This window comes from Mauremys mutica, chromosome 1, assembly GCF_020497125.1.
Source record: "Mauremys mutica isolate MM-2020 ecotype Southern chromosome 1, ASM2049712v1, whole genome shotgun sequence".
NCBI classification, from domain to species: domain Eukaryota; kingdom Metazoa; phylum Chordata; order Testudines; family Geoemydidae; genus Mauremys; species Mauremys mutica.
The window spans coordinates 8,795,071-8,821,031 of NC_059072.1; the positions used below are offsets into that span (position 1 = coordinate 8,795,071).

Here is a 25,961-nt window from a genome sequence, read left to right on the forward strand (position 1 = left end):
GTGGAGAGAGCTCAGCAAGAGATCGTGGGGGAGAAAATTTCATCAACTGGTGCTCGGATGCCACTAATGAATGCTCTTCCCACATCCCCTCTTCAACAGCAATACAGACACACTCATTCCCTCTATGAAGAGCTGGTCTCTATAGCAAACAACCAGCCCTGAAGAAGTGTGCTATGTAGGAGGAATGAAAGCCCATCAGGTTAAACAAAGGGGCCATGAGACAAATGTGAGGAGAAAGAGGAACAGAAAATAACGGAGACATAAGAAACAAGAAAAAAGGAATCAAAGGGAAAAAAATTAATGGCAATGAGAGAAGAACAAAATTTGACAAAAAAGAAAAATGAAGGAGGAAATTTTTTTTTTCTTAACCTGGTTATTAACTTTTAATTCCCTTTGTTGTTTGTGAAAAGTGGAACTGTTTTATGCACCGGGAAGAAAGCATGTTCTATATTGCATCACTCATTTAGCTGGGCAGCACATTGAGAGGTGTGCACTTCACCTCTTTCTAAGCCTCGGCATACTCCTCTGTGAAATAAGGACAACCCTACCTCCTCAACTCACTGAACTGTTATGAGGCTTAATTCACCCTTCGTGCAGTACTTTCAGTGCTAAGGAAGTGATTTTATTATGAAAATTTCCCTAGTAACAATAAAAATAAAAAAATAAATGCTGAAAAGCTATGATGCATATAGGCAGAGGTTTCTCTACAGATAACAGCTTCCACAAGGGCTTTAAAAAGAAGAGTTCTGTTTTTTTGGCTCTAACCCAGAAAAACAAATTTGCACTCTCCTGTGTACCTGCCATCCTCTATTAAATAACGTAAAGAGATGTCTGGACGCAAAGGGAATTAGCTACAAGTCTCCCTCCTGGCCAGAGGTATGCATATCAAAAAGACAATCAACCACCAGGAGCAGCAAATAGAATGAAATATAATTAAATTTGAGCAGAGAATGAAAAAAAAATAGGTAAATGGATGACTTGTCAGGAAGAAACCTGCTAAACCATGTTAGTACTTGATATCTGAATGGGAGTTAGCAGACTGCACTTTATTCCTGGTTCTGCCCCCAACTCTCTCTATGATCTTGGGCAAGTCACTTGACATCTCTGTGCTTCAGTGTCCCTCATCTGTGAAACGGTGTCACGGGGTGCAGCCCTCATTGCCAAACTGGCACCTCCTCCTGGTTGTACTAGGGCACCTCCTCCTGGTTGTACTAGGGATTCGCTCGAGGTTGAAACCCACATTTGCAGTTTGCCCACCATCACTCTGTCTCTGCTCCATCTTACAGCTCCTCTCTCAGCTCCCAGAACCGCAGCGTCCTCTCTGTGTTTCCCCCTTCCAGGAGGGGAGAAGTGTACTTGGCCAACAGTTCAGCCACCTCCCTAGTGGGGGGGGACCCAGGCCTGCCCACTACTCTGGGCCCCAACCCAGCGACCTGTAAATAGCAGCTTCCTGCTGCTCCTCAGTCAGTGCTGCTCTACTACCCTGGGCCACTTCCCAATAGCCCCAGCACCTTCTTCGCCCTCAGCTCAGGGCACTCAGAGTTGCTCAGACCCCAGGAGCCAGCCACGGCTCTGTCCAAGGTGCTTACAGTTCTCTCAGCCCTCCAGCGACACAGTTCATACTCCCTGGGCTCCCAGCAGCAATGGCCTTACCCTGCCCTGCAGCTCCCTTTTATCTGAGCCTACTGGGCCCTGGTTGCTTGCTCCCTACAACTCCTCCCTGATTGGCTATTCTTCCTGCAGCCTCTCTGCGCTGCTCAAAGGACTCCTCCATTGCTCCTTTTGGGGCAGGGCCTGGTTAACCCCTTTTATACCTGTGTGGGGTAAGCACCCCATCACACATGGGAATAATGATATTTACCGGCGTTTACAAATGCACTTAGAGAGCTATAAATGAAACATGCAGGTATTCATACTCACCACTAGAGCTCCCGGGAGTGCTGAACTGGGAGGAGTCAAGGAACTTCCAATGTGTAGGCAAGTTGGTCACGTCGATAAGAGGTACGGGAGAGGCATCTTTCCCAAGTGAACTGGGCAGGGGGAAAAAAGCAAACCAACGGCTTCAAATACATTAACATACTATTGTTATTATTATTGTAGCACCGAGGGACCCCCAATCATAGACCATGATCGTATTGTGCTAGGCACTATAAAAACATTAACGCGGACAATCCCAGCCCTGAGAAACTTACATCTAAGTATAAAACATGAGACAACAGCTGGATACAAACAGAAAGGGAGAGTGCAAGGAAACAATGAAACAGAAGAGATACTACTATTGCAAGCCCATTTAAAAAGACAAGCATAGGAGGAAACCAGGGCCCCAATCCCACAACTAGATCCACAAAGATGGCGCCCTGCCCGCTAAGGTTCACTGATTTAATATGTATCCATACCTGCCTATGTGGCTCTAGCTGCACTATCAGGACCTAAACAAATTGGATTTTGCTTGAATAAATTCCCCCTGCCCTCAAGTGCATTCTTCAGAGACCTCAAGACGTTTGATGTATTGTTTTACCAAGAGGGTTTCTTGGTTATTGTAAAGGATCTTCTTCCAGCACTGACAGAATTAATTCATGCCGAAATTATGGTCAATAGGCATTAAATAGTTGATTATGATCTGGGAGTGTAACCATCCAATGAGGCAACCAGCTCTGTTACGAGAAGGGATAAAGTCCACTCCCATGCCTTCTTCTAAGCAGCATGGAAATCTCCTCCCAGCCCACTCCACAACATCCTACCCCCTCTCCCCTCTTCCAAATGTGTGCACACACACATACATGCACATTCACCTCTTCCATGAGACCTATCACTTGGAAAGAAAAGTACTTTATTACTTTCTGCAATAAATTAACATTTATTTGTCAAGACTGTGTCAAGCTGCCCAGCCACATAAGGAAAGGCAAGAGACTGAAGGAGGCAGGGGAAACATGAGCAAGAAATCATGTTAAGAAAAGCAAAGAATGCTTCTATAATGAGGTTGCTACATTGTCTTAGGGACCAAAACACTCACTCAACGCACTAACTCAAGCCCTACCTGCCTGTATGAAAACCTCCTCAAAAATCCACATCCTGCACAATTCAAAGGAATTAAAAAGTTGTGCACGTCAGCAGGGCTTTGGAGTGGAGCCCTGAGCTGGAGCACAGAGCAGCTCCGGAGCAGTGGAGCTGCAGGCTTTTGCCTGGAGCTGGAGTGGAGCCGGAGCACAGCTCCAAAGCCCTGCACATCAGTGTAGTGAAATTAACAACAACATTCAATTATTTATATTGCAGTAGTATTCTGCGCCCTCAATCAGGATCGGGCCTGAACTTGCTAGGCGCTGTTCTATCATCAGATGACAGACTGTCCCTGCCCCAAACAGCTTACAGTATAAACAGGGATGAGGTACGACAGGAAGGTGTGTGTTAAATGTAAGAAAGGAGAGCAGGAAAGAGATAAGTGTCCCTGCAGCAGGAACACAGGATTGTCGTTTATCACCAAGTGTATATGTGGGGGCAGCACACGTTGTGTTTGTTTTTAATTAAGGGGGTGAGTCAGCAAGAAACTATGATGACTCATTAACAAGCCTCCTGCTTAGAAATCTGAACTTCAATCAACTTTCTATTTAATAATTTGTTTACTGTAACTGACTGCGCCCCTTCTATTTTGAGTAACCCTTCTTACCCTTCCTGGCTTCACTACACTATTCTTTTTTCTTCCCAAAAATCAATCATAATGCATCTTTTCTCTCTGTTTTCATTGTATTCCCTCTTATCTCCCTATTAGCTTCCCTACGCTCTATTTTCTCACTCCTCCCCCGCCAACTCCTCAATACTTCACTTCCCTTTTCTAGCTTTTCCCATCCATCTCTTCACACCCACCCTCCTCATACACAGGGATTGAAATAGAAATACTGATCAGACAAATAACAGCCAGAGGACTAAAGCTAATGAGGTGTCCCAATGATCAGAGGCAACACCCAGGTGAGAAGCTACCACCTACCTCACTCAAGTTGCTGTCCATTGACTCTGCTAAGAACCTCAAATTTCATGACCTCTGGCTAGAAGCTGTATGATTAGTTTGAAGCTTTCTATCCCCCGCCCCCCCCCCCCCCCCCCCCCCCACCCCCCCCCCCCAGGCTGCTGGAAGAGAGGAGGAAAGCATGCTCTCTCGCTGTTCTTCCTCTTACCCCAGCACCAGAGCCTCCTGAACACTGCATAGGGATGGGGAACATCTACTCATCTACACCTCCACAACCTCTATTTTTGTGTTCTCCTCCTTACTGATCGACTCTAGCTGCCTGCCTCTGTTGTTACTTATAGCATTCCTAAACATGTTGCAGAGTGAAACTACCCTATTGCCAATGTCATTGCTACCCACAGGGTTACAAATAGCAGTAGTAAAAACTGACAACACTCTGGCCTGTCCTCACTGGGCTGCAGCTTGGGAACGTCTGAGTAGCAGCAGTGGAGCAGTCTATCTGCAGGCTCAAGAAGGCAGTACAGACTCAGACTTTAAAGTCAGAAGGGACCATCATCAGAATGTTTTATTCTCAACCACTGGAGCTAGAAATATCCCCCAATCCCCACCCCTCCGACTCCCACCAATGAAAGGGTAGATTCTGCAGAAGATGACAGCACTCTCTCTGAAAAGTCTTCTACTCACCAAGGGAGAAAGTGGTTCCTCCACCCACCCCCAAGTCCTGAGTTAACACTACCTAAAACCAACCTTATTTTCCCTTTCTCCTTGTTCCGTTGTCCCACACGGTTAGTAGATTTGATGTACAGATGACGGTGCAATTCATCTATTAGGACTAAGTGCATGTTCATCTTCTTACTGTGAAGCTCTAGCCTCAGATCACTCAGTCCCTCCACCTGAAGAAGAGGACCCTCTAAAGAGTCCACTGCTGATACCTGGAAAGAAAATTAAATAAATATGACAATTTATCATCATGTTACTAAATTTTATTAAATACTAAATGAGGACTCCATTCTCCTAATCCTAAATCTTCCTCAATATCCTCAACACCCATTTCTCCTTTGGTCAAAGAGAAACGATCTCTGTTCTTTCTGGTACATACCAACACCACAGTGAGTGATATCCAGAGAGTTGTTTAAAGCAGACACAATTTCAAAATAAGAGAAAATACATTTTTAATTTTGCTCTTAAAAAAACAAGTCGACTTGTAAAACAGATACGAACAAAATCACTGTCACTAGCACCTTCAAACTTCTCATCAGATGTTTGTGTGAAAGAGAATCTATTCTGAACACTGTTAAACAAAACCAGAGCACAGTGCTTCTTGAAATATGTTTAGCAAGTAGTAAGGCTTTCAAAGTTCTGTGCTGGAAAAGTTGGTCTTAAGTCTGCTTCCTCCTCTCCCAATAGTAACTCCAGCGAAACTGACGGTCTCACATCCATTACACAGTTAAACCTCCCAAAACTTCAGAGTAGTCACACTATTCCCATTTTACAGATAGAGGAAACAGACATGAAGATTTTAGTTCACTTACGCAAGGTAATGACTCAGTAGCACAGCAGAAAATGGAACCCAGAAGTCTGAATCTCACAGTCTCCTATTCTAACTGTTAAACCAACCGAGTCTTTTACATGGGAATCACAAGCAGTGTCGGGTTAGAACTGGGGAAAGTGCTCTGAGCTATCAAGATCTTCTAAGAGGTTAATTTTTTTGGTTTAATTAATACACAATTTCAGCATGAAAAAAATGGTTTTCCCTAATTTTGAGACTTTAATACAGTGACAGGCAGTGGCTTGAGCTGGCATAATGTAGGTAGGCAAGCCTCTCCCACAAAACTCTGCCAATGCATTTCAAGAGTGACCAGCTAATATCTCCTGTGCACTACAATGAGATTCCTAGCTAATTTTCAGTTGTGCCTTAAAAATGAATTTGACCACAAATCTCTCAGAATGACAAACTAGTAGATTATTTTGTAAAGCCAAGCTTTTATAAGATCTATGACCAACAGAAACCTTTCTGCAGTTGTTTTGAATTCAGAGATACACCATAGCCTTTGTAATGTTTGAAATCTAAACACCACAGCACTAAAAACCTGAAAGTGACTATCAACAAAAGTGAAACTTATTCCATAGATTTTCATCGTCCATGCTGAAAGACATGCAAATATAAAACAGTATAAATCTCTCTCTTTTAATAATCTAAGATGCTGTTAGTAAAATAAGTGAAGACATTTGCTTACAACATAGAATTTAAATTAACAGTGTACCTGTCAGCTAGATATTAAAAATGAAAAGCAAGGCGATTTAGTAAGCAGGCAGCCAAGCTAAGGTCTGATCCCTTAATAAATATTAACAGATACAGACAGCTCATGGGCCAACTATGTTCTGCTTTATTTACCCCAAAATCCAGAATTACCCTGCAGCAGCCTTCAGCCATTAAGGTCTTTTACATTAATAGAGAAATTTATAAGAAGAAACTGGACTTCTCTGCTTCTGCAAGAAGTCCATACCTGTGAAATTTGCTCCCTCTCGTGGATGAGAGCAGAGGCCTGATGGCCTTTGGGGCACAGCATACGGCATATCTCCTTAGCCAGATAGTTTTCCAATTCTTGGTTTCTGCAGCCTGAGGTCAGGGGACTGTATCAGTGCATGGCTGTAGTTTGTAATGTTCTATTCTGCCTGATCGGTTTAGTAAAACTTATGTCTGTATTACTGTTGAACTCTATACAGCGCCCAGGTATTATGACAATGCATGCAACATCAAAAAAATGCGTCTGACGAAGTGGGTATTCACCCACAAAAGCTTATGCTCCAATACTTCTGTTAGTCTATAAGGTGCCACAGGACTCTGTTGCTTTTTATAAAAAAAATGAAATACTAAATTTCTATTTTTAAGGGAAAGAATCAGCTAAGTCTTTGTTAAATACCCTAGAATCCTTCACTTTTATCAACTGTCATCATCCCTTGATCAGGAGGGACTGGATGGGACTCCCTCTTCTGCTGATCTGTGCTAGGGAAGGGCCTGCAGCCTTGTAGGTAAAAGACATTGTGGACAAGACGCAGACATATTTTGATAGAAGGGAGGGTGGGTAATGGTGTGCATTGACTGTGTCTGCCAAAAGAGCTCGAGCCTTTGGAGGTGCTGAGTCCTTAACACTCCAGGACTTCAATGAAAGCTGGGGGTATTAGGTACCACCCAGCAAACATTCAGCATTTCACCGGATCAGGAACAAATTCAGGAGGACCTAGTCAACAAACAGAGCTGTGAAAAGGATTGCGAAATGGAAAGAGAGTGGGATGCAGTGAGGAAAAAAAGAGGTAGGCACTTTGAAAGCTGACACACTACTTCTCACTCACATCACAGGCTCTTTTCTTTTTCTTCTCGCGCTTCAAAAAAAAATGGCCATGCACAAAACTAAACTATTATATCAACATAAAACTCTCAAGCAAAGCTTTAAGAAAGCAAATAGAATAGTCAATCATTTATTATATTAATAAAAAAACTTCCATATACATTTACTTTTCTTCTTTGGCAAAAAATACAGCAATTTTTTTTGGAAATGGCGTTTGTGACACTTCATATTTGCAGTTAGACATACTGGAGAGTTATGCCCTTGATAACGCCACTTTCACAGTGATTGAATTCTAGAGGTAAACAACACAGCCAAGGTGCAATGTTATCCAGGCTCTGAGCCTTTTAACTAGCCACTGCCACACTTCAGTAAACCCCTATTTATTGTTGATTGCCAAGACACAAGAGGCTAAAGGGGAAAGCTTTTATTTAAAGAACTGTTTTAGTGAGAAAAAGGAAATACGGGTCTGATGCATCTCCACTGATGCCAATGTAAAGATTCCTATTGACTTCACTGGGAGCTGGAATAAACCCTATGTAAAAAACAGCATCTTCTAAAGCCTATCTTCTCCTTGTGTGGCTGCAAAGTCAAATCCCCTTTCTTTACTCACATAAAGCAGCATTTATCCCTGTTAATACATCAAAGCCAATGAAGTTACAGAACAGCAAGCTGGATTCTATTCTAGTTTGCCCATCAAACATGGTTAGAACACAGGACTGGGAGTGAGTAAAAAACTAGACCAATGCAAAATCAATACAGAACACATTAAACCAGGGGTCGGCAACCTTTCAGCAGTGGTGTGCCAAGTCTTTATTTATTCACTCTAATTTAAGGTTTCACGTGCCAGTAATACATTTTAACGTTTTTAGAAGGTCTTTTTCTATAAGTCTATAATATAGAACTAAACTATTGATGTATGTAAAGTAAATACGGTTTTTAAAATGTTTAAGAAGCTTCATTTAAAATTAAATTAAAACGCAGAGCCCCCTGGACCGGTGACCAGGACCCAGGCAGTGTGAGTGCCACTGAAAATCAGCTCGCATGCCACCTTTGGCACGTGTGCCATAGGTTGCCTACCCCTGTATTAAAGGGTTTAAAAAGTGGCTAACTAATAGTTCTCAAAATATAAACGGGGTATCATCATCAAGCAGATTTTTTTTCCTAGTGGGGACCCTCCAGTATTGGGTTTTGGCCCTATGCTATTTAATAATCTTACCAATGACCTGGAAGAAAACAAAATCATTATTAATAAAGTTTGCAGAGAACACAAAGACTAGGGAAGTGGTAAATAATGAAGCGGTCAGGTCCCTGATACCAGGCAATCCAGGCATTCTGGTGATCTGGGCACACAAAGGCATTTTAATATGGCCACATGTGAAGTCATACATGTATGAACAAAGAATGTAGGCCACACTTACAGAATGGGGGACTATCATGGGAAGGAGTAACTCTGAAAAAGACGGAGGGGGGGGAGGCTGATGGATAATAAGCTGAACATGAGCTCCCAGGGCAATCCTGCGGTGATGTAATCCTTGGATGTGTAAACAGGGAATGTTGAGTAGTAGAGAGGTTCTATTACCTCTGTATTTGGCATTGGTCCAACTGCTATTGAACTACGGTGTCCAGTTCTGGTGCCCATAAACTCAAGAAGGACATTGATATGTTGGAGAGCTTCAGAGAAGGGCCATGAGAATAATTAAAGAATTGGAAAACATGTCTTTATAGTGAGAGACTCAAGGGTCTCAATCTATTTAGCTTCATAAAGAGAAGGTTATGGGATGACTTGCTCAACCTACACATACCTGAGTGGGGAACAAATCTGTGATACTAGAGGGCTCTCCACTCTAGCAGACAAAGATATAACAAGATCCAATGTCTGAAAGTTGAAGCTAGACAAATCCAGACTAGAAATAAGGTGTAATTTTTTTTTAAACAGTGAGGGTAAATACCCATTGGAACAAGTTACCAAGGGTTGTAGGGAATACTCTATCACTGGACATTTTTAAAATCAAGACTGGATGTTTTCCTAAAAGATATGCTCTACTTCAAACAGAAGTTAATAGAGAGAAATCCTATGGCCTATGTTATGCAGGAGGTCAGATTAGATCATCACAATGGTCCCTTCTGGCATTATAACCTGTGAATCTATGAGGATATTAGAGTTTTATTCTCTGCTGTACCACTGACTCATTGAGTGACCTTGGGCATGACACTTACGCTACTTTTATTTTCTATTATACACTCACAGAATAGTTACAATACTTACCTAGCTCACAGGGGTTAAATGGAAAGTGGGGGGCTCAACTTTCTATGTTTCAGCCTTTGTCTTAAAAAATTATTTTTAATATATAAGTAAAACAACTTTCCTAATAAAAATGTATTGCAAGTTTTTTTGATCTCTTGCAGATTAGGGCCAATTTCATGATCTTTAATCTCAGAAGCATGACTAGATCTGAATATATTCTTCCTCTTTTCCATGTGAATTAGAAATTTGTTGTTGTGGTGGGGTCCTTAAAGCTACTTACTACAAATCTCCGCTGGTTGATGACTGGTTCAAAAAAGAATTGGATAATTTCATGGAGGACAAGTCCATCAATGTTAGCCAAGATGGTCAGGGATGCAACCCCATGCTCTGGGTGTCCCTAAACCTTTGACTACCAGAAGCTGGGACTGGACATTAACAGGTATGTTGTGAGCAAGGCACGAGATGTCATTCTTCCCCTCTACTCTGCGCTGGTTAGGCCTCAACTGGAATATTGTGTCCAGTTCTGGGCAATGCATTTCAAGAAAGAAGTGGAGAAATTGGAGAGGGTCCAGAGAAGAGCAACAAAAATGATTAAAGGTCTAGAGAACATGAAGGAAGGCTGAAAGAATTGGGTTTGTTTAGTTTGGAAAAGAGAAGACTGAGAGGGGACATGATAGCAGTTTTCAGGTATCTAAAAGGGTGTCATAAGGAGGAGGGAGAAAACTTGTTCGTCTTAGCCTCTAAAGATAGAGCAAGAAGAAATGGGCTTAAACTGCAGCAAGGGAGGTTTAGCTTGGACATTAGGAAAAAGTTTCTAACTGTCAGGGTGGTTAAACACTGGAATAAACTGCCTAGGGAGGTTGCGGAATTTCCATCTCTGGAGATATTTAAGAGTAGGTTAGATAAATGTCTATCAGGGATGGTCTAGACAGTATTTGGTCCTACCATGAGGGCAGGGGACTGGACTCGATGACCTCTCAAGGTCCCTTCCAGCCCTACAATCTATGAATCTATGAAAATAGGAGCTGGATCACTTGATGGTTGCCTGTTCTGTTCATTCCCTCTGAAGCACCTGTAGTTAGCCACTGTAACAAGACAGGATACTGGGCTAGATGGACCATTGGTCTGAACCAGTATGGCCACTGTTATGCTCTTATCTCTGCCCCCAAAAGTATTTACAATCTAAATAGCACTTCAGTTTTTGTTCTGAAGTTTCAAGTGTTAAATGTGTGAGAGTTTGGGATTTTTTTTTTTAATTAAGGAGCAATAATGTTTTATAGACTTCTTTCAGAGGAAACATAAAACTGATGTCTTGGCCAGAAACGGTCTTTAAGGAAAATGGGAGCAGAGGGAAGGCGTTATTCCTAGCAAGTTCAGTGATCAAGTTCAAACTCAGAGTGTACAGATCTAAATTGCCTCTGCAGTTTCAGAATGGGTTGTTATTCTTCACTTCCTCTCTTAAAAGATTGGTGTAGCTTTTCTGTGTGTTACCATGTCCCATCTCATAGGTATCTGGTTTTCAGAGGAAAGTGAAGGAATGTGTCTGTATTATGTAGATAAATAAAGGACTTTGGTATCCTTTCAGATAGGTGCTTTATGAAATAGCAATAAAAACCAATAGCCATCAACAGTTAACAAAAAGTAGTCTCTGAGACACCACCACCACCACTGTATATCTGTACATTTAGAATAGGATACAATTGTGGTCACTGAGTAAATGTTGGCATTACAAAAGCAACCAGAATATTATAAAAGCATTTTGAAAGACTTATCAAATCTTCTGTCCAAGTACAGTGTAAAATACTTTATTCAAAATTCTGCATTCATGCTGCCAATGGCAAAAATAATGTGCTTTTGTGGAGTACTAAATTTATCCCATGAATGAGCCACAGAATTCAGCTCCCTATTCAGGAGAGGTGAAGCCATGAGAGCATGATGTCCTGGGATTGTTTCCATTTAAGAGCAGCACAGCTGTTCTGTAAGACGACAGGACTGCTTTCTTCCAGCTCTAGTGTCAGTAAAGAACAGACAGATTCCCCTCCCCTCAAGTTTTGTTTTTTCTAACCTCCTCCCTATCACCACAATGACTCAAATCGCAAATTAAGGATACTATTAATACTTAGTCCTTACATACTGCTCTTCATCAAAAGAAATGGGAGCACTAACAATATGGCTGGGAAACGTGAACCATTTTTTCCCCCCAAAATTTCATTTCAATCTAAGTTTTCTAAGCAGCTCTAAATCTACCTTTAAATGTTCTCTTAAGAAAACACATTTCTCAGAAAATGTCACACTTGGGAACAGAGTTAAGGGATGAGAGGTGGGGAGGAGAAATGTTATAAAGCAGTGGTTTTCAAACTGGGCTATGCGAGCTCTTGTCTGGGGTTATGCGCGAAAAACCCTGTAATGGCGGAAAATTTCAAACTTTGAGCTGAGCTCCCCTTTTGAGTTACAATTTTTGGTTGCGCCCTCTCCACCCAGATAAGCTCCATGGCCACTGAGGTGAGTCAGGGGGTTGGAGGTGGCACTCGCTCCCCAAGCCCTGCCTGTCATAAATATAAAGGGAAGGGTAACAACCCTCCTTTATACAATACTATAAAATCCCTCCTGGCCAGAGGCACCAAAATCCTTTTACATGTAAAGGGTTAAGAAGCTCAGGTAACCTGGCTGACACCTGACCCAAAGGACCAATAAGGGGACAATATACTTTCAAATCTTGGGGGATGGGAGGGTGGGAGACAAAGGCTTTTGTTTGTGCTCTTTGTTTTGGTGGTGTTCGCTCTTGGGACCAGACATCAATCCATGTCCTCCAAAAATCTTTCTGAACAAGTCTCTCATATTTCAGACTTGTAAGTAACAGCCAGGCAAGGCACATTAGTTTATATTTGTTTTCTCAACTTGTAAATTTTACCTTTGCTATCCCTGTTTTGTTGCAACTTTGAAACAAAGGCTAGAGGGGGTTCCTCTGGGCTCTTTAAATCTGATTACCCTGTAAAGTTATTTTCCATCCTCATTTTACAGAGATTATTTTTACATTTTCTTTTTAATAAAATCCTTCTTTTAAGAACCTGACTGATTTTTCCATTGTCCAAAGACCCAGGGGTTTGGGTCTTTGATCACTTTGTAACTAATTGGTTAGGATATTATTCTCAGGCCTCCCCAGGAAAAGGGATATAAGGGCTTGGGGGGATATTTTGGGGGAAGAGGAACTCCAAGTGGTCCTTTCCCTGTTTCTTGTTAAATCACTTGGTGGTGGTAGCATACCAGGTTTTAACCTAAGCTGGATGAAATAAGCTTAGGGGGCTTTCATGCGGGTCCCCACATCTGTACCCTAGAGTTCAGAGTGGGGAAGGAACCCTGACACTGCCATACAGAGCTGGCCCAAGCTGCCTGGCATCACCACTTTGCCCCCACAAATGTTCCTCCATGTCCCCCCCTCTAGAAGCTGTTGCTAAATGGAAGGCAGAAATCGGGGGGGGGGGAGAGGAGGGGCACATGACCCTGCGTCCGTTCCCCCCACACATCACCTCTGCCTATCTCCGATGGAAGAATGCAGTAGAACATAAGAACGGCCATAATAGGTCAGACCAAAGGTCCACTTAGCCCAGTATCCTGTCTCCTGACAGTGGCCAATGCCAGGTGCCCCAGATGGAATGAACAGAATAGGTAATCATCAAGTGAGCCATCCCCTGTCAGCCATTCCCAGCTTCTGGCAAACAGTAGACTATATTATTTGGAAAAGGGTACTCAGCCTAAAAAGTTTGAAAAGCACTGTTATAAGGAACAAAAGATTAATTTTCCATCTTAAATGATGGATGAACAGAGAGGTCCCAGTCCCTGGTTTATAAGAATTTGGGCTTGGGGACTGTTCCTTAGATGCTTCTTTGGGCAAGAAGAAATACGAATAATGGATGGTAATAATGGGAGTAGGGAATGAATACTGAGTTTATATTTGGGACACAAGTCTATTCACAGTTCAGAGGCCCCTTGGTACATGAATACAAAAAGCAATTGCCGGATGAGAAAATATGGAGGAAAGGGGTATTGGAAAGATAATGGAAAGCATAAAAGTGTGATAGCTCACAAGAGAAAAGCAGCCACACACAACAATACATGACAAAGGAAAAAGACAGCTGAACTTTCTGGACAACATGGCAAACAAATATCAGCAACCTAGAAGGTTTTAACTGCCCAGTTGTATGAATAAAGACAATGCTGACATTTAAAAGGGAGAGAATTGATTTAAAACAAAACAAACAAACAAAAACAGGAAATTCAATTTCATGGGAGACAGGAAAGTAAAATGACTAAGATGGTTTAAACATGTGTGGCCAGATCCAAATTGGCACAGCTCCACTGAAGTCAATTTAGACCTGACTTACCACAGTGGGGGGTCTGACCTATAACGTTTGCCACTGTCAGCAAGAAAAGGTGGATGGGCACAGATAGTCTCTCACTGCTGGAATTTTTGCGATCAGACAAAAAAGGAAAAATATGGAGAGTGGCTTAATGATTAGGACCCTGATTCAGCAAAGCTCATAAGCATGTACAATAACTTTGTGTGTGTCAGTAGCCCCATACCAGATAAGTGATTCTCAAACTTCTCCTATCCGGCAGGGGGACCCAAGAACTACATGTTGTGAGTAAAATTCACAGAAACAGAATTGCAGGATTAGAGACATGGCATGATGCTGAGCGGAGGATGGGCTGAGGATGGGGAGGTTGAGGCTAGTAAAATTCACTGATGTGCGCCTGGCTGTTGCTTCATCTATCCCCACTGTGATCAGCTCTGAAATGGAATAGATGTTACCACAGAAAGGAACACTGTGGGAGGTGAGGAAGCAAAAGAGAGGAGAAATTAGGTGCTGCTCAGGGTTGGGACAGACACAGAACAGGGTAACAGTAAAAGCAAGAGGAAACAAGCATCCTTTTCCTTCACTCACTCCTGTGGGATTTTGTGGCCTATTTTTTATCCTATGAGGTGAAAATCAGCAGACACCCTACACACAGCCCATCGGTGGGTCATTCCTGGTGGGATGAGAAAGACCAGAAATGTATTACATGCTGGTCTCAAAAGAAATTTTTCCAAAGGTTCAAAACTGACCCTGTAATATTAACAAGTTAAGAGCAGAAATGAAAAGTTATAAAAGATTCAGTGCTAATGAAGATCTTATCTAAGGGAATATTTCAGAAATGGCTAAAGTCATCCTGAGAGAAAAACTAATAGGAATTGCCACACACAATCAAAAAGGGTAAGGAACGAATCAAGACTAAAGACTGAAATAATCGGAAAATTAACCTACAACAGGATGCAATGCTCAGGCATGCAGGAGAATGGAGAATGAAATACCTTCATCCTGATTCAAGCAGACAATGTTAGAACAGAAGTTTGATGAAACAGGGAAACAAGGTAGATAGATTACTAACATGCTGCGCAAATCAACGAGTAAATAACACTTTGCATTTATACAGCACCTTTTATCAAAGGCTTCCAGAGAGCTTTATATTCAGATTGCACCACTAAAATCAGCCAACCCTGCAGAGACAGGCAATGACCAATCACACCGCACAACAGTGGGAAGGAAGGTACATAGTGGTTAAGTAAAATGAGGAAGGTGGGCAGCTCAGTTTTTAAGGAGTCATCTAAAAAGACCATTACACTCCATTGTTCTACCTCCTGAGAATTAAGGGGTGAGTCAACCCGTTGGTTATAGGGCCTACCAGTTTCATAGTATCAGAGAACTACTAGATAACACAGTCAATCTCCCTACTAATGCAGGACTGTTTTTTGTGGTTATAATACTTCTAGTTTTAAAATGTTCCAAATGATGGCGCTATTGCCACCTCCCTTGGGAGACTATTACGATCTCACCAGCAGATTATTCTGCTTAATATTCAACTTAAATTTTCCCTTTCGCATTTGCCTGTTAGCACTCATATGGGAACCCCCCTTGCCCTACACTAACTTCTTTTCCACCTTAATGTTACAAACATTTTAAGGTCTGTGTCCCTCATAAGTTGTCTCTTTCCCCAGCTAGACAAATTTAGCTCTTTCAAATCTTTCCTCAATCCTACCAGCCCCCTAGATCATTTTAGCTCCTACTGAACTCCTTCCGATTCAGTAATGCCTTTCTGTCATGAAGTGACTGGGACTGGAAGAACCAAGATGCTGATTCCCAGAGACAGAGAGAGAAACCGCTGCTTTCTTGCTCTGAGGAACTACTACCTCCCTGTTCACTTGTACTCTAGCACAAAATCTTAATGGCAGCCTCCACAACGTTAATGAAGAATAACTTCCCAAACATCTGACGTCTGGGCCACCAGTGATGGTCCGCGGCTTCAGGCCACCCAGGGGAGCCCAAAGCGGCAGACCATTCCTCACCAGCAGCCCGGCAGAGGCTGTGGGCTTCTTTCCACACACCACCCCTGTCACTGTCACTGGCTGGCAGCTGCTGCCTGCTGGTGAGGAGGGCAGAGGCGGAGAGAGAAGCCCTCAGCTGGCTGATTGAGAGGAGCGACTAGGCGGAGGCGGGGAAAAGCCCTGGGCTGCTGGGCCTGCAGCGGAGGGGACAGAGAGGAGAGGAGCCAGTGCTGCGGCTGTTGGGACACAGCGCAAGTGAAGTGGAGCGCTGCACCAGGCCAGCGGGGCCCCTGTCGAGCACGGGCCTGGCGCCATTATAAACCCGGTAATGTCCTGGATGGGACGGGCTGTGGGAGGGGCGCACCTCCCTGCCGTGACAGGTCCGGGCCTGGGGGAGAGGCATCTCTCCCCACCGCAGCCCTGAGCACCTGCACAGCGCTTAATAGGCTGCTGCGTGGCCATGCAGCTTAGAGGGAACTTAAGTCTGGATTCAACCTTAACTGTCACTATAGAGAGTTTGAGTGTGCTTTGTAGACTGTAAGGTCTTCGGAGCAGAGATGGTCTCCTACCTGTCTGTACAGTAACTAGCACAATGGGGCCCCTAGCATATGCAGGACCTCGTGTTATTATTGTATTACAAAGAATAATTTTTTCCCATGTCTATTAGCTTGCAGTTGTCCAAGTTGATTCCCTGATATTTTCAGCCTATGTTTCTAATCTCTGTAGCTCCTTCTTTGTCCTGTTTCTCCGTTGTCAATGGCATTTTCAACTCCTTTCAATTTAGTATTGCTTGCAAATTTCACCAACGTGCCATTTATAGTAAATGAAGATATTCTGTGAGATAAGAATTAACACCAATCTTCAGAGGTAGCCACAGCTTCCTCCCCAAATGGGAACACTTTACCTAAACCTTTGTTTATGGGCAGTTTAGCATAACCCTGGCGTTCTATGTGACAGTGTTTCTATCCAAGCCTTTTTGAGGGCAAGAGTTCATGCAACATTGTGCCAGGTTTATGCACTGGTAACTGGATTGATTTCAGTGGACTCACACTAGGCCAAATTCATCCCAGTTGTATTAAATGTTTTACTAAAATCCAAATTGATTATACTTGGGTCCCCCTTCTCTACTGCATCAAACACAAGCTGCTTGTCTTCACTCTCAAGGCCCTTCATGGCCTATCCTACCAATCGCCTCTCATTCGGTATGGAAATGTTGACTCTCACCTCCAAGGGGCCAATAATGCCAGCCTCTATCACCCACTTACCACATTTTCAAACAAGCACCTTGGTGCTTTTTTCCATACTGCCCCTCATGCTTGGGAGGAGCTCCCTGTAAACATCCACAAAACTAAGGGCTGGTCTACACTGGCACTTTACAGCGCTGTTAACTTTCTCGCTCAGGGGTGTGAAAAAACACACACACACCCCGAGCGCTTAAAGGGCCAGTGTAGACAGTACACCAGCGCTGGGAGCCATTCCCCGCGTGGAGGTGGGTTTTTTTGTAGTGCCACGACTGCACAGCCATGTTAAAGCAAGGCTTTAACGTTGCTAGTGAAGACATGCCTTGACAATTGATCCTCCTTCAAACCCCTCCTTAAAACACTCAATTGCCATGATGCCTCCAAAGGCCTTGATAACAGTTAGGCTGCTGGTTTGCTGGGACCATGGCTTACCATGTTGACCAATATTGTTTCCTTGTACTCCTCCATCTACCTGTCTGTTACTTAGATAGTAAGCTCCTTGAGGCAGGGACCATCTTTCTGTTCTATGTTTCTACAGCTCCTAGCACAATGGAGTCCAGGTCCATGTCTGCGGCTCCTACGTACTATGGTAAAACAAACAGATTATAGTGCATCTCCTTTCCCTTCATCCACTAACTTTGCAGCTCTATTTTCATATGCAATCAAGTTTGTGTAGCAAGATGTTTTATGTTTTTCCACTATCCTCTAGATCTTGAGTGATTTCTCTCTCAATACATGTTCCATAAGTTACTAGGCACAGAACTATGAGATTCAGAATTAAAGAGAAATAATTGAAGAAGCAGTGATTACTGCCAAAAACATTACTACAGCTGCATTATAAGAGAAATTTAAGTGGTTAATAATGTTGCAAAACAGCCTTGATAAATCAGCTTAACAAAAAACTACCAAAGATTCCATTGGCAAAATAAAGGATGTTCATTCATATATAATGGATGGTGCTGGCTAGAAATTTAACCTTTTTTTCTCCTTGATCAATTGAAAGGCAAACCATCACTACATTTTTCCGTTTTAAACCAAAGTTTCTTGCTCAAAGACCTCTAAGCTATGGTACGAATCCCATGTGTGAAAGGATGGAAACATAAACCACAAAGCTATTTGCTGTTTGGATGGCACATCCAAGAGGCCATGTATCATTAGACAGACAGGGCTTTTTATTACTGTGTCTACATTGTAGTCAGTGAAGATCAAATTAAGTGTTCAGAAATGCTCGTTTCTAAACCAAATAATTGATCACAACTGGACTGGTACCCCACTTCCATAGAAAATCCAGTAGCTTTCGTATAGACTCAGCAAACTCTCACCAGTAAAAACAGGATGGCTAGCTACCTCCATTCCACCTTCATTCCGGCACGTTTTTTATTTAATAAACTTTCATCAGCTTAAATGAATGGTTGTTATTAGTTGAGCTAACAACCAAATGATAATACTCCAGAGAGATATCAGTGCTTGTTGGTGCATTAACTAAGAGAGTGGAGGGGCTGAGGTCAAGCATGTGTCAATGCAAATGAGGCAATATTAGGCACTAACAGTTTAATGCAACAGACTCCCTCAGATAATGGAATTCACAGGATAAAAGGGATGAGATGAAGTTATTGATAGTACATTAAGGGAAGAAATGATAAGATGTTACAAAGGGAAAGAAACACTCCACTTATGAATTTCTACTTTCAAATATCTTTAAATCTATCATAGCAAATTAAAAAAAAAAAACTGAAACAGGATCAGAAAATTGAATTCAAGAGAAACAATACAAAAACAGATCATCTTTCCCGCTCAGTTCTAACACTTACTACTTAGCACAAGTGTCTTCTATAAGGAAATTAAATCACCCTCCCAAACCTAATAAACGAAGTCTTATCATGCCCCTTTGAGGTAAACAAATAATACAAACAACATCTTAGAATAATATACCCATTTAGCATATAGGGTAACTGAGGCACATCAGTTTAAGTGCCTTGGCTGGTAAACCAGCAGCAGAGCCAGGGCTAGAAGTATACGTCAATGATAAGCTCCTTTGGGCGGAGACTGTCTTTTTACACCACCTAGCCCAGTGAGGTTCTATTTCATCACTAGAGCTCCTAGAAACTATGGTAATACAACATAATAAATAAGAATAAGAACTTATTACTATCATACTCATGTGCTAATCACTAGAACATGCTCTCACCAAACATTAGCTACAATAAAAATAAATAAAGGGCCTGTTTCTTTTCTCTCCCCAGTCAAATCCTACAGCTATCACCGATGACAGAAATTATCAGCTATGCTGATGAGTAAAATGATCATGAATGAGTTGTTTAAACAGAGTCAGGAGGGATTTTGTTTGCTTGTTTGTCGTAATGCTTACAACAACGTGTCCACCAAAATCCACAGGAATGTAAATTTCACATTTTCCTTTTTTAAACAGATTTCTGGCTATCTAATCAAGGCAACTTCCCAATGGAAGATATGTTAGAACATGGAACGGCCTCCCCAAAAAAATGTTGGAAGTACTATTGTTTGAGTTATCTAAAAAGGAACAACATTTAAATATAGCCCAAACTCTAAATTTTGTAAAAATATGCCTCTATAAAAGCTAGGACCAACAGACTTTTTTTTTTCTTTTTTCAAATGCCAATGAAAATGTTTCTTTTAAACAAACACATTCTGCTGAAGTGTTTGAAAGCAAAACACTGCAGCAGGAAGATGCAGAAAGCAAAACTGATTAAAACAATGAAAAAACTGCCCTTATCGATTTTCATTGCCCGAGATGAGAGAAATGCAGACAGTGAACAAAAGTATATAAATAGTAACAAATGAGTTCAATTTTTTTCAAATTTTAATTATGTACGATATTAATATCAACAAATGTTTGTTTACTATAAAGGATTTCTAGATTGACAGTTTACAACTAACCTGAGCTTTTGCTCAGGGAAACCACATACTGGCAGGACGATGCTACATAATTGCTTCAATTTCCATCTAGGATTACAGATATCCAATATTACCTTGGAATAGATTTAAATTTTTTATTAAAGTTAATGTTTAAAAAAATTATATAATACATAGGTTGAAAAAGAGTATCTATACATCTGGGTATAGTGTTAGATTATCCACAAAGTTAGTTTTTTTAAAAGTCATATGACACATAGAATACATTATCAGCAATGACCCAAATTTTGGTGAATAGATTTTAACAATACAGTTTAGATATTAGAATCTGAATCCTCGGGTACATCACTAATGAAAAATTGTACAGAGATTTGGTTGTGGAAAGCAAAATATATCAATGAGTGGAGATTGTCCCTAAGTAATTGAAAATTAAGTTGGTTGTCCATTTAGAAAATACAATCCATGGAAAGTATTTCTTACTTTCCTGACTGCGCTTCTCATCGGCACTCCAGCTCATCCCTCCTGACAAGACTTCTACTTCCCACCCTAACTGCCAGTGTAGGCTACTAATGTGAGATGCAAGGAAAGGTAGGAGATGGTTAAATGGCAACCAAGTAGTGCACCTCCACCCTGGGAGTGGAAAAATAGCAGAAAAGTTTTCTCCGCTTTTCCCCAGGAAAACATCTCAACTATTTAAAACCCTTGACTGTCTCCCCATCATCTTCCACGTCAAGGATGAGGAACTTGAATTCACATACAAGCTTCTACAGCCCTTCATTCCTCCCTTCTATATCCCTTCTTCCTACACCTCCTGTTCCTCCATCCCAAGCCTGTGTCATGACTGATTATTTCATTGTCCTTACACTCATCTCTGCACTTTCTTTCATGTGTCTATGAACAAGTCTCCCACTCCTGAGGAACTGACCATGTTCTCATCAGCCGAGTCCCACTTTAAAAATTTACTTCGGCCTCAAAGTCTCAGTGCTGGAATGCAATCTATAATAACAAAACAAAGACTCCGCATTGTGCAGTGTTCTGGGTATCAGAGCTGCTTTGTCTAGTTTAGCTTGTAAGCTCCTCGGGGTAGCGGTTGTGTCGCACAGCACTAAGCAAAGTGACATGCTCAATAAATAAATAATAAATTACGCAAAAAGATAGGACAGTTTCTAGAGAGCTAGGATTCAGAGATCACACAATACGGAGGCAGATGGTGAACTCAACATGCATCAGCGCAACCAAAAACGACCTAATTTAACTGCAATTTAGGCTCCTATTCTGAAGAGATGATCTTAATCTTCACAAACTCAACTCTAGAGACTAAACTGAAGTTGGCAACAATGCAACCTGGCTTCAAGAAGTAGGTCTAGCTCTCAAGGGAAATCTTGGATGCTATTATTCACCTTAGAATGCAGAAAAGGAGACCTATGTACTTCCCTCGCTGGCACAAGGAAACCTAAACAGGAGCACTTAATATTTGAAGGAAAAGACATAACAAAAATCTACGAGGGTTGGCAAACTCCCTGACCCGATGTGATGGGGAGAATCTAATCTCTACCCCACCCACAACTTTTATCTCCTCGGATAAAATTTCCACAGAATAGATAGAAAAGAGGGTCTCATGGTTTTGGCACTCAACAGAGACCTAGAAGATCCAAGTCCAGTTCCCCACTCTGCCGCAGACTCTCTTTGTGACCTGGAGCAAGTCACTTAGCCTCTCTCCGTCTCACCTGAAAAGCAGAGAGAAATAGTTTTCCCTACTTTCCCTAGGGTGCTATAAAGATAATTAATTTATGATCATGAGGCATTGAGACACTGGTGATGGAGGCCATATAAGGAGATAGAATAATAAAACAAACTCCCCGGGAGCACGCTGGTGTGGTTTACAGTATTCACAGTAAAGCAGGATGTGAAAAGAAATCCATCCTCGCTGCTAGCCTAATTATGTAACATTAGTGTGCTTTGTTAAACAGCTGGTACATTCCACCATAGCGGTAGCTGTGCTCTAGTGCTGGGGTGAGTGTGTGTAAGTATATAGTTAAATATAAAAGTTACCTATATAAAAATTTAACACTAAAAAGTCTGTTGAAAGGATAGTAAGGCTGCAAAGTCAGGCACTGAGAAGTTAGGAAATGCCAGACTCAAGCCTGGTCTACACTAGGCGTTTAAATCGGTTTTAGGAGCGTAAAACCGATTTAACGCCACAACCGTCCACACTAGGAGGCACCTTATATCGATTTTAATGGCTCTTTAAACCGGTTTCTGTACTCCTCCCTAACGAGAGGAGTAGCGCTAGTATCGGTATTACCATATCGGATTAGGGTTAGTGTGGCCGCTGATCGACGGTATTGGCCTCCGGGCGGTATCCCACAGTGCACCACTGACCGCTCTGGACAGCAATCTGAACTCGGATGCAGTGGCCAGGTAGACAGGAAAAGCCCCGCGAACTTTTGAATATTTCCTGTTTGCCCAGCATGGAGCTCCGATCAGCACGTGTGGCGATGCAGTTAAAAATCAAAATAAAGAAAGAGCTCCCGCATGGACCATGCGGACGTGATCGCTGTAAGGGCAGGCAAATCTGCTCTATCAGCGCTCCGTTACAGAAGACGAAATTCAAAATCATTTTTTTAAAATCTCCAGACAGAGCTCCAAATGCTTCTAGGGTCAAACACCGTGTCCGCGGTGGGTCAGGGCATAGCTCGGCAATTTTTGCCCCATCAGGCACTGGGATCTCAACCCGGAAGTTCCAAGGGGCGGGGGAGGCTGCGGGAACTATGGGATAGCTACGGAATAGCTACCCACAGTGCAACGCTCCAGAAATCGACACTAGCCTCGAACCGTGGACGCACACCACCGATTTAATGTGTTTAGTGTGGCCGCGCGCACTCGATTTTATAAAATCTGTTTTACAAAACCGGTTTATGCAAATTCGGAATAGTCCCGTAGTGTAGACGTACCCTCACGGTTGCCTTTGGTCCCCTTGTGGCTTTAACATTGATAGTCTTTAGTTACACGATCACATACTGTTTCTTCTTCTTTAGTGTGTAATTTCTTAATGTGGCATCACATTGACATCACATCAGCAGGGCTGGAACCTTTAGAGCCACTGCACAGACCTCTGACACTTGAGCTAACAGAATAACTGATAGCAACAGTAGGCTGTCATCCTCTATATGGACCAGCACTAGAAGAGGATGAGCTGCACACTTTGCCACTCTGTTTCACAGATATTTGCTGGCAGCAGAGGAGTGGTCAATTCAGGAATCCTGGGTTCTCTTCCAAGCTCTAAAAGGGAATGTGCTCTATTCGTCAGACACTTCTGCACCTGCTTCCCCCAAACATAAGAAAATGAGAACATAAGAATGGCCATACTGGGTCAAATCAATGGTCCATATAGCCTAATATCTATCTTGTTTTCTGACAGTGGCCAATGTCAGGTGCTTCAGAGGGAATGAACAGAACAGGGCAACTGCTGAGTGATCCAGCCCGTCATCCAGTCCTAGCTTCCAGCAGTAAGAGGTTTAGGGACACCCAGAGCACGGGGTTGCATCCCTGAGCATCTTGGCTAGTAGCCATTAATGGACCTGTCCTCAATGAACTTTTCTCAATCTTTTTTGAACCTTGTTATAGTTTTGACCTTCACAACATCCCCTGGCAATGAGTTCCACAGACTGACTTGACTTTTACACATGATTTGCCCTGGTTTATGATCCTATTTTCCTCAGTAGGATTTGAATTGCAATTTTTAAGCGATGCCTTTTTGCCTCTAACTGCCTCTTTTACTGTGTTGTTCTCTACAGACTGTTCCTGTCCCAGTCCTGTCTCTCTCACACCCCGTCACCCGGGCTCTTTGTTGCAGTCACCTTGTCAGTTAGCATCACCGCCTTTCCCTCCAGGCTTACTGTTCGAGTGAGTGCCTTTCTACTCCTCCTAATACCTGGCTCATCCCAGTGTTTCCTCTCACCCTCCTGGGTATCAGTCCACAATATACTATGTGAAGACGATCAGATCTCCTCAAGTGAATATCCATAGAATCATAGAAGATCAGGGTTGGAAGGGACCTCAGGAGGTATCTAGTCCAACCCCCTGCTCAAAGCAGGACCAATTCCCAGCTAAATCATCCCAGCCAAGGCTTCATGAAGCCTGACCGTAAAAACCTCTAAGGAAGGAGATTCCACCACCTCCCTAGGGAACCCATTCCAGTGCTTCATCACCCTCCTAGTGAAAAAGGTTTTCCTAATATCCAACCTAAACCTCCCCCACTGCAGCTTGAGACCATTACTCCTTGTTCTGTCATCTCCTACCACTGAGAACAGTCTAGAGCCATCATCTTTGGAACCCCCCTTTCAAGTAGTTGAATGCAGCTATCAAATCCCCCCTCAGTCTTCTCTTCTGCAGACTAAACAATCCCAGTTCCCTCAGCCTCTCCTCATAAGTCATGTGCTCCAGCCCCCTAATCATTTCTGTTGCCCTCCGCTGGACTCGTTCCATTTTTTCCACATCCTTCTTGTAGTGTGGGGCCCAAAACTGGACACAGTACTCCAGATGAGGCCTCACCAATGCCGAATAGAGGGAAATGATCACATCCCTCGATCTGCTGGCAATGCCCCTACTTATATAGCCCAAAATGCTGTTAGCCTTCTTGGCAACAAGGGCACTCACAACCCTGGGTTTAGCAGGCCAATGCTCAAACCACTGAGCTATCCCTCATCTGCAATCTTGCTGAGGGTGCAGTTCACGCCATCCTCCACATCATTAATGAAGATATTGAACAAAACCAGCCCCAGGACTGACCACTGGGGCATTCCACTTGATGCTATATATTATGTCAATCACTAGTGGACATAAGCCCAATTACTACCAAAGAGTAAATGGTGCTTCTAGTAATGATTATTTATACTTAATATATGTTTCCTTGCTCCAATTATACAGCTATTGATTCCTAAAAATGTGCACATAAAAAGGAGATCAAAATAATTCAGGACCTCAAATGGGACTTCAGTGGGAGCTGTGCATGTTTAGCACTTTAAAAAAAACAAAACAAAAAAAAACGTATTCAAAGCTTCACACTCAGAAGGCGGTTTGAAACAAGTTATTTTACTTGTGGAGTATGTGACTAGCAATTAGTACAGAGCCCCCAAATTCTCCTAACTCAGCAAACAGTACTTAACTGCAATTCTGCAATGAATTTTTGGGACATGCTATATCATAGAAGTTGCCTAAGTGATATTCAAAGCTCAACTGTGCAATTTTAGACTGATGTAAACAGTTGGATAAAAAATCCACTTTTAAAAAAAAAATCTAACTTCATACAAACATGAGCTATCATAAAATACCTTTGCATCTTGCTCATACTATTGGGAAAAAGCTGCCATTTTTATATTAATAATTCTTTCCAGAATTAATCAGTCAATGTACATTAGAACCAGCAGCTGGAGTGTTTTGAGTGATAATGAAACCTGTAACAAGCCATCTTCAGCCATCTTTTCCAAACAATAAGGGAATTAAAATTTCAATTTAAATGCAGGGTTTGAAACACGCTTCAGTGGCAAAATTACTTCAATTAATGTGAGTGGAATACAAAGAACAGACTCCAGAAATGTGATGCAGCAACCAGAAATTATGCCATTAATGTGCTTGCATCAACCCAACACAAAGGCTGCAAAGGTCTAATTTAGACTGTACATATCACAAAGCTACAGGCAACAATATTAATCAGCTCTCCAATTTCAATGCAAGGGATACAAGCGCCTTGTCAGATCACTTTGGGCTTTTTATAAACCAACAGCAGCTGTTTACCTTGAGGAGGGAAACAAAAGGACAAGCACATCTATAAACATTCTGGATCCTTGACAGTTTAATAATTATTTTATACAATATTCAGATCATATAAAGAGAGAAAGGTATTATCCTG

At 42.2% G+C, this 25,961-nt stretch overlaps 1 protein-coding gene across 3 annotated transcripts in view; it reads right to left on the bottom strand.

Moving 5' to 3' along the window:
• EXOC4 (exocyst complex component 4) overlaps window positions 1-25,961 on the bottom strand; it is a 585,632-nt gene that overhangs the window by 526,745 nt on the left and 32,926 nt on the right. For all 3 annotated transcript variants that reach the window (XM_044982948.1, XM_044982962.1, XM_044982954.1), the window contains exons 4-5: window positions 4,709-4,893; window positions 1,921-2,030 (exon numbers count right to left, since the gene is read on the bottom strand). In XM_044982948.1, the coding sequence (XP_044838883.1) occupies window positions 1,921-2,030; window positions 4,709-4,893 (295 nt within the window). The remainder of the gene's footprint in view (window positions 1-1,920; window positions 2,031-4,708; window positions 4,894-25,961) is intronic.